Source organism: Phyllostomus discolor, chromosome 3 (assembly GCF_004126475.2).
Source record: "Phyllostomus discolor isolate MPI-MPIP mPhyDis1 chromosome 3, mPhyDis1.pri.v3, whole genome shotgun sequence".
Taxonomy (NCBI): Eukaryota; Metazoa; Chordata; class Mammalia; order Chiroptera; family Phyllostomidae; genus Phyllostomus; species Phyllostomus discolor.
Window position 1 is genome coordinate 98,809,890 of NC_040905.2, and position 18,336 is coordinate 98,828,225.

At 49.9% G+C, this 18,336-nt stretch overlaps 1 protein-coding gene across 2 annotated transcripts; it reads left to right on the top strand.

The window, feature by feature from the left end:
- The first annotated feature begins 3,256 nt into the window (after positions 1–3,256).
- GUSB (glucuronidase beta) lies at positions 3,257–17,001 on the top strand. Of its 2 annotated transcripts, XM_028523505.2 has the most exons (12): positions 3,257–3,600; positions 5,095–5,280; positions 5,608–5,789; positions 5,928–6,070; positions 6,516–6,703; positions 7,059–7,211; positions 7,432–7,610; positions 7,691–7,837; positions 9,996–10,080; positions 11,804–11,980; positions 14,317–14,452; positions 15,890–17,001. In XM_028523505.2, exons 1-12 carry the CDS (start codon positions 3,391–3,393, stop codon positions 16,078–16,080), a joined length of 1,977 nt encoding a protein of 658 aa, XP_028379306.1. In that variant the 5' UTR covers positions 3,257–3,390; the 3' UTR covers positions 16,081–17,001. The 2 variants fall into 2 exon arrangements, with proteins under 2 accessions (XP_028379306.1, XP_028379310.1); XM_028523509.2 differs by lacking the exons at positions 3,257–3,600; positions 5,608–5,789; positions 5,928–6,070 and having other exon boundaries at positions 5,214–5,280.
- The last annotated feature ends 1,335 nt before the right edge of the window (positions 17,002–18,336 follow it).

Below are 18,336 nucleotides of genomic sequence, written 5' to 3' on the forward strand. Positions count from 1 at the left end.
AATATACCCTAAGAATCCCAAATCACCAATTCAAAAGAACATATGCACCCCAATGTTCATAGTGGCACTATTTACAATAACCAAGTGCAGGAAACAACCTAAGTGCCCATCAGTAAATGAATGGGTCAAAAAACTATGGCACATTTACACTATGGAATACTACACAGCAGACAGAAAGAAGGAGCTCCTACCCTTCACAACCGCATGGATGGAACTGGAGAATATGATGCTAAGTGAAATAAGCCAGTTGGTGAAAGACAGATACCATATCATTCACCTATAGGAGGAATCTAATGAACAAAATAAAGTAACAAACAAAATAGAACCACAAGCATGGAAACATGGAATAGACTGAAAGTGACCAGAGTGGGTGGAGTAGGGGGATAAATGGTGGAAAGAAGGCACAGAGACTAGGCAAAAAACACGTATGAATGACCCATGGACGTGACAATGGTGTGGGAATTGACTGTGGGAGCAGGGAGTGGGATGGGTGTAGGAGGGCAAAGGGAGAATAATTGGGACAACTGTAATAGAAAAACAGTAAAAAGGAATTAATAAACATAATAATCTTAAATGTTAAAAACAAACACAAAAAAGTCTGAACTGAGTATTGAAGACTGAGAATGATGAGGAAGGGTTCACTAGTCAAGGACGAAAGGGCTTCCAGTCAGAGGAAAAAGTACTGAGACATGCAGGAACATAGGAGCCAGGGACAGGTCGGATCATGACAAACCATGCTGAGGAGTTGGAACTCATCTCCAAGGAGATGAGGACTGGCTCATTCCTCCTCTCTACCTCCTGTACTCATAATGTTGGGGTGTCTCATATATCATCCTTTTAAGAAAGGCTGAGCCTGTCTTAACCAGAAGGAAATGCTCTTCATTTGTGTTTTAAGCCTTTCCTGGATAACTTTAAAGTTTCTCTTCAGGCCCTCCCCAAAGAGCTGCGCTCTGCACCTGTGCAAAGAACCCAGCCCTCTATACGGCAGACCCTGGCAGCAGTTCAGGGAGCTACATACTGTTCTTGGTGTGTGCTCCCTTGATGCATCAAGCTCCCTCCTTGTTTTTAGTAAACATCTCCTTTTGAATCTGTTTCACCTTAAAATTTTTTTTGATTGAGTTTAAGAAAGAGAGGAAGAAACAATTGATTTGTTGTTCCATTTATCTTTATGCATCCGCTGATTGCTTCTAGTATTTGCCCTGACCAGAGGTCAAACCTCCAACCTTAGTGTATTGGGACGCTGCTCTGAACAACTGAGCTACCTGGCCAGGGCTTACCTCTTCTCTTGATTTCTATCTTGAGGAGGGATAAGAACCCCTTCACCAATGGTATTTTCATTTGTTCTCTACAGCCTCCATTCTTTCATTCATTCTCAGTGCTGCCAAGACACGTAGTTACATCTCCAGACTCGTATATTTGTACAAAGCTGCAAACAGGTGGGGAAGGAAACTGGTATCCAGCTTTACCCACTAGGGTCTGATTTTCAGCTTCATGAGATTGGAAACTATTTTATCAGTTCTCTAGTCTCCTCGTTCCCATCAGACAATCGTGTTGAATGAACTCAAAAAGACTCTGGAGGCTTTGGCTTGAGATAAATGATCAAGATTTATCAAGGGTTTAGTGTTTGTAAACTAGGAACACAACTAGGCAATACCTAGATTGTTTGGGGGCGGGGGAGAAAAGCTAAGAGTTCTTATGAAGTGTATTCTTAAGAATTAGTCCTGCATTCTTAGCCTCTGGCCTGGTCTGAGATGGAAATCCTCTCAATTACTGGTGGTCTGGCTCCTGTGTATCATCAGGTGGTCTGGATATGTGAATATTCTTCCCTTAGTACTTTAGGGGGTTATCAGAGGGTTATCTGAAGGCTTGATGTGTATCCAGAAAACTGATAGTTCAAAAATTTAAGTTCCCAGGCTAGTTAAAACAAGAATGGTCATTTCTTCATGCCTGAACCTACTTTAGTCATTTTTAGCAGCTTGAATAGAGAATGACTCCATCTCTTCACTTTCCTCAGTAGAAAATCAGCTTGTACTAAATATATAAAGACTTGTGGGGCCCTGGCTGGCATAGCTCAGTGGATTGAGCGCAGGCTGGGAACCAAAGCATCACAGGCTCGATTCTCAGCCACGGCACATGCCTGGGTTGCAGGCCATGGCCCCCAGCAACCACACATTGATGTTTCTCTCTCTTTCTCCTTCTCCCTCCCTTCCCTCTCTATAAATAAATAAATAAATAAATCTTAAAAAAAAAAGACTTGTGGGTAAATGAAAAGCCAACTTATTAATTTATAGGAGCTTTATTGATTTTGCCTCTTTGCTGTTTTAAAAAACTTATTGGTTTGATTCTGATTATAAAAACAATGCATGTTCATCACAGATTTTTAAAAATCAGTGAAGTATGGACAAAACAAAAATCATCTACCTCACTTCTATAATAATCAGTAACACTTCATGTCTATCTTCCTCTATTTGTGTGGGTATAGTTCTACAATATTGGGATCATACTGTATATACTTTTGTATCCCATTTTCTCTTATTTTTATATGGTAAGCATTTGGGAAAAGCCTTTATTACATTGGCAGTTCCTAGAATATATCTTATTTGTACTATCTGGGGACTCCGTTTCCAGTATCAAGGTCCACTATCAGAAATTTGCTTAGATGAGCATGAAATCAGAGCTAAAGTGAAAAATAATAATATAAGAAATCAGGTAATTGTATCAAAAAGAACAGTAGATTCCTAGGTTACTGGGGTCATAAGCCCCCTAACCTTTCATACTTGGCCCTCAGGGTAAGGGTTTGGGGTCCAGGTGACCGCAGGTGGAGGCCCAGGGTCAAGTCTATGGCCTAGCCCCTGGGACAGGGGTGCCTGTGGAAGGGACCCCACCCCACAAAATGACTTCGGCTGGTCTCAGGAGAAAGCAAGAGAAAGTGTCTCAGGCCGGCCCCATTGAGTCGAAGTGGGGTGGGGGAAAATAGGCCATTTTCCAGGATCTCGCTCTGGCCTCTGGCCCCGCACCCGCCACCCGAGGCGAGAGCAGTCCCGGAAGGGAAGGCGGGGAACAAGCAGTGACCCCGAAGCCATGGGGGCCAGCGCAGAGCCGGTGCCCCCGCTTTTCGTGGATGGAAGCTCGGGGGTCCCTCTCCTCTGAAGGCCTAGCCTCGGGCTCCCCGCCGCCCTTCCCCGCCGCCCCCACGAGCAGGCAGGGTGAGTCCTCCCCAGCGGCCCGCCTCGCCGACCCCCCTTTGCTTTAAGTCAATATGGCGCAGGAGGCCACCAGGGGGAAGTCCGTGCAAGTCCCGCCCCGGGCCCCGCCCCGAGCCCCGCGGTGTGACCGTCCCCCTCTCGACTCCTAGGCTGCCGAGCCGCTGTTAGCGGGCGCGCGGAAACCATGGTTGGAGGGTCGGCGGGGACCTGGGCTGTGCTTGGCCCGCTTCTTTGGGGCTGCGGGCTGGCGCTGCAGGGCGGGATGCTGTACCCCCGGGAGAGCGCGTCGCGGGAGCGCAAGGAGCTCAACGGCCTCTGGAGCTTCCGCGCCGACTTCTCCGACAATCGGCGCCAGGGCTTCGAGCAGCAGTGGTACCGCGCGCCGCTGCGGGAGGTGCGGGCTCCAGGAGCAGGGGTGACGAGGCCTGGGCAGGGGCGCTCCTAGAAGCCCGGTGGGGAGCGTGGGAGCCCTGCCCTCGGAGCCGCAGGCCTGGACACGGTTCAAGATAACGGGCTTGGCCGCGTCCCGCGGGGGTGGGGGCGGGGCGGGGGCGCCCGCGGAACCGGAAGAGGGGTGTGGGCGGTGGGCGTCTCGGAGACTGCCTGCGGGGCGGGCGCCCACTCTTCCTGGGCCCCGGGAAGGGCTCAACTCCTGCCCGGTCCAGTCGGGTAGGCCGAGCCAGAGCAGGGTCCGCGGCACCGAGCTGGGCCGGCGCGGGAGGAGGGCAGGCTTTACACATCTTGGAACCAGCTCTGCACTGGCAGGCAGGACCTCAGGCGGAGAACAGGGCTTGGCACCAAGGCAACTAAGGACGTCACTTCAGGTTTCATCTCTGACTGGGGTCGGGGCTGCGGAGAAGTGGGACTGTCAGCCTCTCCCAGATCCTTTTTTTCGGTCTTTGCTGCCCAGGATTCAGCAGGAAAAGGAAGAAAGAAAGGGGGTGGGGTGGGTGCTAGGCATGTGCTCCACTCAACAGTTTCCTCAGTAAAGCAGCCCGTGCATGGCCAGCCTTCCTCTTTGGGGCGTCAGTTGATCATCTTCCTCTTAGTCATCTTCCTCTTAGCCAGGTCTCTGCTGATCCTTCTCCTTTCATTCAGGCTGCGTGTGGCCCTGTGCTCACCTCTTTTCCTGGAGATCCTGGTGCTGGTTGCCTTGAGAAAGAACTGGTCCCACCAGTCCTTGGACATAACCGATCCTAACAGTCCATCCCTCATCAGCAAGTTATCCGTTCATTCAGCCAATATATATCGTATTCCTACTATGTGCCAGGGCTTGTGTCAGTGGCTAGGGATACAACTCTGAAGGACAGAGGAAATCCCCTCCTCAGAGGTCCATGCCCCACACATAAGATGTCTTTAGGAAAGCCAGACTGTTTCCAGGCCCACTCAACTGTCTGCCTCACTCCTGCTTGCCTTCCGCCTGAGGGTGTTCAAGGGATTCCCTGCGGGGCTCAGGTTCACTCAGTTCTGCCAGGCTGTCCTGAGGCAGTATTCCATGGGCCTGGCCCTGAAAGGCCTTCCCTGACCCCTTTCACTCTCCACACTTTAGTAATAGAGCTGATCACCTGACAGCAGAGGCGTGTCCACCATTTTATTCCTAGCATCTGAAACAGCATTCATTGTAAGTGTTCATTGTATACTGTCCATTGAATGAGCGACCGATGTGTACTTCTGGATATGTGGGAATTAAATGAGCTCCACAAAAGGCATTGGTCAGTTGCTGGCAAAGATTAACAACGGTGGAGTGGCCCAGAATTCCAGGGTCTGGAGAAGCCTTCCTGCAGGCAGGGTTGCTGGGGGACCTGGCCTCTTAGGAGAGGGGGCCACCTGGGCCCTGGTCTTAGATTTCTAGGTGGTCTGGTCCTGATCCTGGCCCTTCTTTCCTCAGTCGGGTCCTACCCTGGACATGCCTGTTCCCTCCAGCTTCAATGACATGGGCCAGGATGAGCAGCTGCGCAGATTTATCGGCTGGGTGTGGTATGAACGGGAGACGACCCTGCCCCAGCGATGGACCCAGGACCTGGGCACAAGAGTGGTGCTGAGAATTGGCAGCGCCCACTACTATGCCATTGTGGTCAGTGCAGTGAGCAGCAAGCAGGGCAAGTGGGCAGGTGCAGTCGCTGAGCATGAGTAGGGCTGCCTTGGGGTGCCTGGCTCCCAGCTGTCATCTGACAGCCTGTTCCCTGAGGTGGATGGTGGGGGGAATGTTTTGCCCCACACTGGGGTTTGTGCCCTGGGTTGGGGAGGGCTGCTCAGTCTCCTTTAGAGTTCCATTCCTCCCATCAGGCCAATGAGGCAGGTGGCAGCTGGCAGGGCGTCTGTGTGAAGGAATGCATGAGATGGCAGTGCCTCTCATATTCTGGCCTGCTGCCCCCGCCCCATAAACCCTATGTGTCTGCAGTGGGTGAATGGGGTCCATGTGGCAGAGCATGAGGGGGGCCACCTTCCGTTCGAGGCGGACATCAGCAAGCTGGTCCAGAGTGGGCCCCTGTCCTCCTGCCGCATTACCATCGCCATCAACAACACGCTCACCCCCCACACCCTGCCACCAGGGAACATCATCTACAAGACGGATACTTCCAAGTGAGCAGCACCCTGCTCCCCCATCCCAATCCCCACCCTGCCCAGTGGTCTTCCCACTAGGGGCAGGGTAGCCTTAGCAGAGGTGAGGTTGAAGGCCTCAGGGTAAGGCCTCAGCTGGCCATTGTCTTCCCACTGTAGGTACCCCAAGGGTTACTTTGTCCAGAACACAAACTTTGACTTCTTCAACTATGCTGGACTTCACCGGCCCGTGCTCCTCTACACGACGCCCACCACCTACATTGATGACATCACCATCACCACCAATGTGGACCAAGGCACTGGTGAGGGCTCCTGGCAGGATCTGCCCTCTGCCAGGCCCAAGGTGGCTCTGTTCCCTGTTTAGAAAGATGCCTTGGGAGCAGGGCTCTTCCAGCATCTCTTAACCCTCACGGGTCCCCATCTACCTAAGAAGCTAAAATCCAGCCCATGTAAGCTGGCAAGGGCTTCCAAAATACCCATCTGGTCTGACCTCATTTTATTGAGAGATAAGGCCCAATGAGAAAAGGAGCCTGCCTAAAATCTTGTCACTCAGCATAGGTGGTGACTCCGTGTTCATTCTGCGCTGTGCGCCCTCACTTAGTCTCTCCTCACTGCAGATCAAGTTCAAGAAATAACCATCATTGGTGGGGTCTCGGCCTGGGAGGACTCCGAGTGCTGGCTTCAGGGTCTTCTCATCTGTACGACCCAGATCACATTCTTCTCTCTGATCTCTCTGGTCTCCCACAGGGCTGGTGTATTACCAGATTTTCATCCAGGGCAGTGACCACTTCCAGCTAGAAGTGTATCTTCTGGATAAGGATGGCAAAGTCGTAGCCCAGGGGACTGGGGGACAGGGCCAGCTGCGGGTGCCCAGTGCCCACCTCTGGTGGCCATACATGATGCATGAACACCCTGCCTACCTGTACTCGTTGGAGGTAATGGTGGTTAAGACTGGGGCTGTGGGAGGCCTTTTGCCCCATCCAGCAGCCCCACCTGCTTTAGCATGGGTGCAGGGCAGACATGGACCTCTGAGCTCCCTAGTCAGTTGGACTGAAGTGTTCCCAGCCTGATTTTTTTCAACCCTTGCTGGGGCAGCCCAGATTTGAGGAGCAGACCCCATGGGCAGGGTGGGTTTCTCCTTGCTAATGGCAGAAACCTGTACTTTCTCAGTCTCTCTGCTTGTGTCCCTGAGGTGGGCCACTGTGGCATACAAGGGCCTTCCTGTGGATAGGCAGGCTGTGGGGGGCTCAGGCCATGAAGGGTGCCTCACGCCAGTGCTTGGCTCTGCAGGTGAGGCTGACTGCACAGACGGCAGCTGGGCCTGTGTCTGACTTCTACACTCTCCCCGTGGGGATTCGCACTGTAGCTGTCACAAAGAACCAGTTCCTCATTAATGGAAAACCTTTCTATTTCCATGGGGTCAACAAACATGAGGATGCAGACGTGAGTTGGGGCTCCTGTGTAACTGTGGGGGCTGTTTCTCATCCTTACCTTCCCTGTGCCCCCGAGCAGTTGAGGGTAGCTCAGAGCAGTTCAGCCAACTGCCCAGAACTGCTGCCTGATGGGCCCTGTGCTTGTCTGGATAGAGGGTAATGGGCCCAGTGCTAGCAGGAAACGCATCTGGGACACGGGGTGGGGGTCATGTTACTCTGCTGTCCCCTAGATCCGAGGGAAGGGCTTTGACTGGCCACTGCTGGTGAAGGACTTCAACCTGCTTCTGTGGCTTGGTGCCAATGCCTTCCGTACCAGCCACTACCCCTATGCGGAGGAGGTGATGCAGCTCTGTGACCAGTACGGGATCGTGGTCATCGATGAGAGCCCTGGCGTGGGCATCGTGCTGGTGTGAGTGCCCACTGCCCATGCTGCTCAGCCCGCCACCTGGGCAGGCCATAACGGGCTTTTTTTTCTCCCCTGCCCCATAGCCAGAGCTACGGCAACGTGTCTCTGCAGCACCACCTGGAGGTGATGGAGGAGCTGGTACGCAGGGACAAGAATCACCCAGCTGTTGTCATGTGGTCTGTGGCCAATGAGCCCACTTCCTTCCTGCAACCTGCAGGTTACTACTTCAAGTGAGTGCCCCCGCCTGCCCTGGCCTGGGTCAGAGGAGAGACCTCACCTTCAGCCCCGCTAAGCCTTGGCTGGCGGCCTTTGGAGAGTCAAGGTCTCCCTGAGGGGTGTGTGCTGTGCTCGAGTCAGCATCCAGCTCCCAGCCCAGACCTGAGAGCGTATCCAGACCTGTTCAGTTCAGGAAACCAGGTCCCTACCCAGCTAAGCTGTGGTTTCAGCTGAGTGAGACTCTGCCCGCTTTTCACACCTGAAATGAAATTCAGAGGTGACCTAACCTACTAACATTCAAATTAAGAAAAAAAATAGTGGCATGGCCTAACTGATATAAAGGAGAGTCATTGATAAAATACTCCATGAATGCATGGGCCTGACTCCCCAGAAGACCGAGTGCAGGGGTCAGATGCTTACACCTACTTTTGTAGTCTCGTGAAAGCATAGCTTCAAAAGCTGACAGTAGTGATACCACAAACAGCGTTCCCTTCAGTGCCATGCATTTCTGAAATGGTGAACCGCTCTAGGTGAAGTTTCGAATAAAACTAGGTATACTCTTCCCTCACTTTTAACAGTATCTCCCTTCCTGGGAAATTTAGTGTGTGTTAAAACTTCAAAAACACCCAGTGTCTGATGCCTTGGTTTCATCTGTAAAGTGGAGTTAAGCTTCATAGTACCAGCTTATTTGCCCACATAATTACAAACAGGTTTTTCAACGACTTGCATATCCTAACTATTCTAAAGTTTCATTATTGGGCAGGGCTAGGCCACCTACAGTTCCTGGTTCCAGTAGCTCCTTCCTCCCACATCTCCCCCACACCCCTGCCCCTGCGTTCCAATAGAAATGAACACCACTTGGGGACAGTGTTTCTCAGTGGGAGGGTGGAACTCTCCCCCACTCCCAGCCCAGTGTTTTCCTAGGTTCCTTTTCTTCCAGTCCTGCAGAGGAGAATTAATTCACTTGCTGCATGAGGCTATCAAAATAGTCCCTGAGGCACACTGCTTGCAAGTTTCACAGAGTGGCTTTGAGCTGAGCCACGTCTATAGAAGGCTCTAGAAGTGACCCACTGGGACAGAGTGACCCACAGCTCAGAGCATGCAGCCCCAGAGTGCATGGGGCGTAGGAGTGTGTCGAGCCAGGGCTGGTGAACAGTGCTTTGTTGTGAGGGTGAAAGAAGTGTATGTAGGCTCCCAGGAATGGGTGCCTGAGGTTCCGGGTGGGCTCTTTTTGGGAGGTGGAAAGAAGGAGATACATGATTTTTGGAGCCACAGGGATGGGGGCCAGACATATATAGAGCTGCCTGGGCTAGAGGAGCTCAGCTAGGCTCCGAAGCTCCCAGGTGACGACCAGGCTGTTTCAGAGTGTGGGTTGCAGAACTAAGTGTAGGGGGTACCTGTTCTGGCCCATGGAAACCACCACCTTAGAATGAGGAGAGCAATTATGGGGAGAGAGGGTCACTAGCTGTGAGGAAGAGTAGAAGAAAATAGGCTTACACAGTGATTGAGGGTGTCCTGGTCTGACAGGTTCCTCAGCTGGGAAGCCTCTTCATCCCTCCTTGGTTAATGCAATTCAGCATTAATGCTGCTTCTATCAGCTATCACCGACTGTCCACTGTCAGTTATGTGTCCTGTTACTGTCTCCCGGAACTCGCTTTCCTGCCACCACTTGTAGTTGTGATTTCTGGCATCTGCAAGTGTCCCTGCTCCCCCTGCTCCGTGAGGCAGGGGGCGTAGCTGTTGAAGGCCCTAGAGGCTGCCCCACACACAGCGCATACCCTGCCCCCTAACACCACTTCCCTAAGGATTTGTTCAGTTAACGCCCACCCTAACCCACGCCCCATCCACTCCTGTTTTTGAGGGCTCTTCCAGAGATTCAGAACCAGGTTTGGGCAGTGCCCAACCCAAGGACCTCAGCTCTGGGCCTGCTTTTCCCTGTGAGGTAGCCTCTTTGGGGGTTGGGGGGTGGTGTGTAGGATTTGGGGAGGGAGAAAATGTGGTGTCGGGACATGATCGCAGACTAGAGGAACATGGTTGCTCACCTAAAATACTCTTAGAGGTAAGGAGGAGAGCGGTGTTTTTTTTCCGGGGGCTGGGAGGGCGGGGCCAAGAGGTAGGTACAACAGCCCTTCTGGCCTGACAGGAACCCTGCCTTCTGCCCTCTGTGGACAGGACGCTGATTGCCCACACAAAAGCCTTGGATCCCACCCGGCCCGTGACCTTTGTGACCAATGCCAACTGTGAAGCAGACCTGGGGGTAAGCCTGGGGGGCCCCCACAGCACTCTCATCCCCTCCACCCTGTCTTCAAGTTTGGCCTTGAGCTCCAATGAACACTTTTGAGTCCAAGCCTCCCGATGCAGGCCCCCCCCCCCCCCGTCAGTGGGAACACCCTGCATGGCGTGAGCCTTATGGTGCCAGGCCTCGGGCGTTAGGGAAACTTGTACAGCAGGAGCCTCTGTGGCAGGAGGGGAGCTCCTGGATCAGTGTGACTGGAAGAACCAGGAGCTGCCAGTGCAGCATTTTCATAGATGGTCTCTAGGTTAAAGATAACTACCTGCCTATTCACCAGGCAGAGTGGCTTCATAAGTCTGAGGAGTCCGGACCCAGGGATATTCAATTTGTTCTCCGTCCATGTTCTACCTGCATCAGTTTAATTTCACGGGCCTCAGTGTATTATGCTCAATAAAGAGCAAAGGATTAAGGGAGCATAAAGCTGCCATTGTGTGGTGCTTCACAATCATCGGAACCACTGCGAAAAACTTTTTGCAAGTGCAAATGTCTGGATGTTGAGATCCTGATTTAGTCAGCCCAGGGTGGGAATTGTGTTTTTTAAAAGCTCTTCAGTGATTCCAGGCACCCACCCGCTTTGGGAGCCACTGACCAGGTCCTGGTTGAAAATTGAAGGGGCAGGCTCCCACAGCTGGCTGGACCACATGGCCTCCCTCGCTGCCCCTGGCACAGCAGCCCCTCAGGGACAATGCCTTCAGTTGCCCTGACGTTGAAAAATGGGAGCAAAAAAAAAATGTTCCTTCTCTGGAGAGCAAGGCCAGTACCTAGGAGAAAAGTGCTATAGAAAGCGAAATCATCTAGAGAGAGAACAGAAGACACACTGTATACAAAAGTAAATTGGGAATGCTCATTTTAGCATGGATGGAGAAAAGCATGGAGCCCTGGTGCTCCCTTGCCATCTCCGAAAACACCCCTTCAAAGAAACATAAAGACTGGGCTGAAACACCAGCATGGTATGAGGAAACCCTCCGTGTGCTCAAGGCCAAGTGACACCTTCTGGTCTAGTCCTTCTGTTGCAAGGCTCACCTGGTGGGATGTGTGACCCATGTACATGTGTCCACCCAGAGGTCCCTCCCTCAGCTCCTTCCTCCTGTCTGCATCTTTCCGCCACCACAGTTGGGAGAGGCCACAGTCACTTGGGAAAGACAGGCCCCATCAATCCCAGGGCCGGGTCTGGAGGCGAACCATGTTCAATTGATGTTAGAGACTAGACACTGGCCTGTTTGGTCTTTGCCAACAAGTCCTGAGCGTTGCACTGTTTAGACTCAAGCCCACATTACAGCCTCATTACGGCCCACAGCGCTAGCCCCGGAATGGTATGGTGAATTAGGATTCTTTGTGAGGAGAAAAACTGCATCTATCCATCAGATGGGAACATTCTTCCAGGGCCAGGTGAGGGAGGACCAGTGCCAGGAGCACTCCCTGGGGAACAGCAAGGCCAGCTCACTGGGCGCCTGCCCTGCCTCAGCCCTCCACCAAGCTGCGGCCGGGCCAGGTGCGTCAGTCCAGGGTTGTGGACTTGCTCCTTTCAGATCACTTCTTGGCTATGTGTCTTATACTTGTAAGCATCGAAATCATTTTCTAGATCCCCTTTTTACCTGCTCCGCCAGAAGAGCCCCTGCGTATGAGAGTTGTAACACCATTACACAGTGTTCTGGTTTGTGAACAAGCTTTAACGCTCTTGTCCTAGGCGCCATACGTGGATGTCATCTGTGTGAATAGTTACTACTCCTGGTATCATGACTACGGGCACCTGGAGGTGATTCCACTGCAGCTGGCCACCCAGTTTGAGGACTGGTATAAGACCTATCAGAAGCCAATTATTCAGAGCGAGTATGGGGCAGACTCTATTGCAGCATTTCACCACGTAAGTTGTATAAGACGTTGTTTATTTTTTTCACTCTCTTGGGCAGTGGTGTCACTCATTGCCCCAAGTTAGAAACGTACCTTCTTCCCTGTCCCTCACACCTCCCTGCAGTTCTCCACTTACTCAGCCTGTCTCTCTGCACACATGCCTGCCCGCAACTGAGGCCTCTCCCCGCTTGCTTTGTCCTCAGAGGCAGCCTCTTTTCTTTTGGAATTTTTTAAATCCTCACTGGAGGACTTGTCCATTGATCCTAGGGAGGATTAGGGAAGGGAGAGAGAGAAACATCTATCTGTTGCCTCTTGTATGTGCCCTGATCAGGGATCGAACCCACAACTTTACATATATGCCCTGACCCGGGATTGAACCCGAACCTGAAGGTATAGGGGACAACAGTCAAGCAACTGAGCCACCTGGCCAGGGCCCTCGGAGGCAGCCTCTTCATTAGCTTATTGGCTTCCTTCTGCCTGGAATGCCCTCATTAGCACCACAATTGCCAATGAATAGATTCTTATTCCGTGCTCAAGTCTCAGCTTAGATGTTCCCTCTTTGGTGAGGTTTACCCCATCTACCCAGCCAGAGGAATCTGCTCCCTCTGCCTGGTCTCTGTCCAGGTACTTCTCACTGCACACCATCGTTTCCTCGGCTCTCTCCTTGACCAGACTGTGGGCTCTCCGAGGGAGACTGAACCCCATGATGGTTGCTTCCTAAGCACCCAGCAGTGGCCAGCACACAGCGGGTGCGGAACCATATTCCTTAAGGGAGTGAGTGAAATCCTGGAGCAAGTTTTAATTCCTAGCTTTTTTCTCATTATTTTGTCCATTTCCTCACCAAAGATACGCTGCTTTGTCTTGTGGGAGTTTTTTTCATGTGGATTCTTGAACCACAGCCAAGTCTTCATCTGCGCCCCAGCCTCCTTACCCTTGTCTGTCGCAGCCACTAGGGTTCTTTGTTGATACACATTTCTTAATATGCCGATTCTTGGTATGGTGAACAGCTGCCCCCATGGACTATATTCTGTTCACACCTTTAAATTCATCTTGCTTACACAGAGTGCCACTTCTACAAAGTTGTGAAGAGGGGAGATAGCTTATGAAATGTACATGCACATTTGTTCTCCCTCTTTAAAAAGGTAGCGAACTAAGAAATTTTAAGAAACTCTGAGAGTCTCAGTTAGCACTGTCTGCTAAAAGCTCGCACTGTCCAAGAGGGTAGCTGTTAGCCACACATGGCTATTGGGGACTTGGAATGTGATTAGTTTGACTGAGCTGATTTGGTTAATTTAGTTTTTAAATAGACATGTATGACTAGTATTAGATAATGCAGGGTCATTTCTACTAAAACAACATCTACATCATGTCCTCAGATTCAACTTTGGAACTGGAACAAAGCCTGCCTTAATTGTACCGTTATGTTTTCAGTTCACCTTATATAGCATTTTGATCCTTCTCATTGGAAAAGAAAGGCAAAGCCAGTAGGGTTTTGTTCTCTCACAAATGACTGGACCCCAGCATCCTTCAGCATCTGAGTTGAGCTCCCCCAAATTCCCATGAGATGAAAACTCAGACCCAGGTGCATCTAAAAGATCTTGTGTCTTCGTACACAACACACAGGAGCTCTCACCAAATGTGGGATGAGTGCACAGGTGCTGCCTCCTGCTGCTGTTGTGGACGGCCCGCTCCTCACCCGGTGGGCCCAGGCTCAGAGGGTTCCTCGGGGGTCCTTTCTGTGGCCCTGTCTCAGTGAGCTCCTTCTGCTGAGCATCCCCCAGTTCCTGCTTTGTACTCATCCTACTTACCCTCATGACACTTAAGCTCGTATCTTGCTGGCTTGTGCGGCCTGTGCCAACAGGGACACTTTTCTTTCTTGTTCCCCACTTTCTCTCCAATGCCTGCTATATTGGGCTGAGCAGCAGCTACTTCCCCAGACCAGACACAGACGAATCTGAGGTGACTTAAATCTGAGTCACACTAGTTCTTAGACTGTACAGGGGCAGCTACTTAAGACTTGAGTTTTAAATTTATTATCCAGAGACATTTTTACTTTCAGTGTAGTTCAGCTGGTGAATAGAGAAAACTAAGATAAAGCAAGTATCAGATTATATTTATAAAGTAGTTACTAATTAAGGTTTAAGAAAAGCTCCTTTTTCGACTCTGGGCTCCGTCGTACCCTGCCTGTGTCTCCGCAGCAGCAGCAGCAGCCCCGGCGAGCCCCGCAGGCGTGGCAGCCCACCCCGAGGACAGATATTTTGGTCCTCATCACATGGATCTTATTTTTATTCGACATTTACAATTCTGTCAGTTCTGGCTCTTACATTCTCCCTTTGCCTTGAATTCCAGGACCCACCGTTGATGTTCAGTGAAGAGTACCAGAAAAGTCTGCTGGAGCAGTATCATTTGGTTCTGGATGAAAAACGCAAAGAATATGTGGTTGGAGAGCTTATCTGGAACTTTGCTGATTTTATGACTGACCAGTGTAAGTGGCATTTTGGTTTATGGAATGTACCATTTCTGATGTTTTCAGATTGGTCTTTCAGTTCAGGACAGTTGGTTGTAAGAACACTGCAAACAAGAGAGGGGAAGCTTATCTAATCAATGTGAGCCACCAAGAGCATTACGTAGGAAAAGGAAGGTGCACTTAGCAGGCAGTAATCACTTGCCAGCTTCCCCAATGATTTTATGGTAAAAAAGAAAATGGGAATGCCTGCTGTCTTGGGAGAGAATGGCTAACTTGCCGTGTGTTTCCTAACAATACGAGGAAGAAGTGGATGTGGTGAGATACACTTGTTGTTCCAGAGTAGGGTGCAAGCCTGAGAAATGTGCACTTGTTATTCACATGAGCAGGTCCACCGGAGAAAAACAGGAGAATGTCAAAGCCTTTGGAATGTGGGCGTGTTTAAAAGTCTTCCGAGAAAATACCATCTGCGGATGGTAGTGGGGAGAGGCGAGGGCGACCACAGATGACTAGTTACTTGATACACCATAAACTTAGGATGGCAGTTTGGGATGTGGGAAGGATTTGGTAGCAGTGGGAGTTAGGACACAGGTCTTTGGAAGGTTAAGGTTTACTTAAAAATTAGAGTGGAAAGGGGAAAACAGAAGAAACAAGAACATGAGCCCCTGCTCTGCTTGGCAAATATTAGTGGTTTTTTGAAATGTCCTGGATGGCAATCTAGCTTCCTGAGTAGCTGCACTGGCTTCGTGTTGGGAGAAATTAGCTTTGTGACCTTGGCCAAATTTCCTGAAAACTATAAGTGCTGATAATGCCTGCCACCTTGCAGGTGATGTAGGGATTCCATTTGATGAAGTGCTTGGTACAGTGGCTGGCATTCACTTATCTTGGAGGAAGTTACTATTGTCTTGAACTTCATGGTGGGAAAGACCTACTTTTGGTTTTACGGATGCTGTGGTTTCCACGAGGGGGTGGAGAGAAGGTCTGTCCTCCTAACAGGCTGTTGCCAGCCTTGCTCCCTCCCTGCTTCAACTCTGAAACCAACCGCAGAAGTGGGAACCCAGCTGGAAGCTCACCCAGGAGGACTTTGACCTCTACTAGCAGGTCCTCCCTAGGCACCTTGGACTGGTCAGGACTCTTGCTGCCACTAGGAGGGTCATCTTTCCAAGGGTAACTTTTTGTCTCAGCCCCCTCCAGCTACCAGGCAGCTGGGTACCCTACTATTTTAAACCTTAGTTTAAAGATAAAGTAAAAAGATAAACACAGATGAGAAACACCGGGGAGCTGAGGTGTTTTGGGGGATAAGGAGGAGTAAAATCTTCAACCCATTAAGTGGCCACATCAGACCAACCAACCATAAAGTATAAGAGGATATTTCTGTGTAGTGCCCATCTTGGCTCCAGGTTGGTTCCAATTTGGCTCATCAGAAGTCATCTGAAACATCTTTTGCTTTGTTTTTAGCACCACAGAGAGTATTAGGAAATAAAAAGGGGATCTTCACTCGCCAGAGACAACCAAAAAGTACAGCATTCCTTTTGCGAGAGAGGTACTGGAAACTTGCCAATGAAACTAGGTACCAGCCATGGGCTGCGAAGTCACTGTGTGAGAAAGAGCCTGTTTACTCAGTAAAGCAAGAACTACCTCTTCACTGACACCAGCTGCCAGCCCATCCTTCCCAAGTGCAGCCGACGTCTACAGCAAACAGAGTGCCTCCTGGACTGTGGGCGACAGACCAGGAAGTTTCTGGTCTGGATTTTGTAGTAATTTGCTAGAAGGGAACATTAGAGGTAAAAATAAAAGCTTTTGCAGTATGGAACTAAGAGCTGGCTCAAAAGTGACCACCCCAAAACTGAATGATCTGTACTGCTGAAAAACACCTGAAATTATTTTTGTGTCAAGCTGTTTACATAACCTTAACCGTGTATGGTTTTTGAGAAACCTGTGCCTCAACACTCACACCTCACTCAGAGTGGCTGAGTATAGATGGTGCGTGTCCACAGGTATTCCTGCAGCCTAGGGCCACCCTCCTCACAAGCCAAACCAGGCCAGCCATGACCAAGTGAGAGTCAGACTCCACAGGTGAGCCCAAGGCCCAACAAATTTACAGGAAGTGACGTGCTGGGATAATGACCCAGGTCCGTGCCCTGGTTTCTGGTCAAGAATTGAGCAGTGTCTGAACTGGGAAGGAGCTCAGAGGGTACCAGTTCTTGCAGGCGTAGTTCTTGCAGTCCTCTGACCTCATCATAACTGATTCCACTGATGGTGAGACCTCTTTAACTAGACTGGGCCTGTGGACAAGTACAGCTGACCCTTGACCACCACAGGTTTGAACTGTACGAGTCCACTTTGTATCGACCCAGCAGTGCAAACTCGTGTTGCCCAAGGGTCAGCGCCGTGCTCAGGATCGCACACGCAGGGAGGGGCTCACTGTAGTTAGATGCAGACTGCCCACAGCGCGGGAGGTTGGAACCCCAAACCCTGCATTGTTCAGGGGTTAACTGTATTCCCAGCTCCCAGAGGATGGTCTTCCCTTACAGAATCATTTCTCCTCTTCACAGGCTCCATTACAGCAAGTAAGGGCACTATTCCTAAAATCTCAGTATTCACCTATCCCAATTTAAGGCTGAATGCTTCAGAAAAAATAGTAATTGGTCCAATCAAATGGATGACTGTGAACCCATACAGTTCTTAATGCAGAACTTGATTCACTCCCCTGGCGGTTGCCTGCGCATGTGGGAACACACGCCCCGTTAGCCTCCCCTTCCAGGTCCCATGGCAGACAGTGAGGGCAAGTGGACCTCACTTTAGGGGCCATCTTTAGACCTCTTTTCAGAAGTGAGAGTAGTCAGCTCAAATAATTAGGAATTCTAGGGGTTACGTATTTCTATTTGCCACTAAATTTCCTTAAAGTAATCATCTTGTGTTTTGGTTCAGTGTCAAAGAATAATATGTAAAAAAACTCTTTACTTGACAAACATTAAAAAGTATACATAACAGATACACTGTTTTACAAATCAGGGGTAAGGCCCATTTCCTGATTTTTATAAATACTGTAGAATGAGCCCTGGCTGGTATGGCTCAGTGGACTGAGCACTGGCCTGTGAACCAAAGAGTCACTGGTTCGATTCCCAGTCAGGGCATATGCCTGGGTTGCAGGGGAGGTCCCCAGTAGGGGCGCACGAGAGGCAACCACACATGGATGTTTCTCTCCCTCTTCTTCCTTTCCCCTCTCTGAAAAAATAAATAAATAAAATCTTAAAAAAAAATACTGTAGAATGGAGTTTGTAGTTTTATTGGGCATTGACTTTTTTCATGCCAGCCATACTACATATTTAAACTTCAAGAAATATTAATCTACAAAGCACATTTCCTATCATTGTTACCAGAATACCTACAAACAAGTGCTGTTCTCACTTCCCAGCCCTCGGGCACTGCCGGGCAGCCTCATGCAGGTCTCACCTCCGGCTTTTAAATTCAACCTAAGCAATCGATGTAACCAAGTATCTCTGGAATTAGGGTTTTGTGTGGTTTTTTTGCACATGGGTTGTTTTCCACACAGGAATACCCACTATAAAAAGTCTTTTCTCATATTCTATGTTTTAACTTCGAGTTTTCCACTGAACAGTAGTACTTGGGAATCACAGCTGAGGAGTATGTAATTCTATCACTACAATGTTTTACTTACATTTTAAAAAATGCATTGACTTAAATTTTTTTTAAAGTTCAGTTAATTCTGATAGTTAATAAAATAGTTAATAACCAATTTGCTTATTTTTTAAATAGAAGTCTATTCAGGTTAACATGTAAATACCACCTCAGTGCTACTAGAGACTGATTAGTTTTTTAAAGACCCACAAACCTCCAAGCTAATAGGGAGTGTCCTGGTCTCACCTCTGAAGAATGATGGA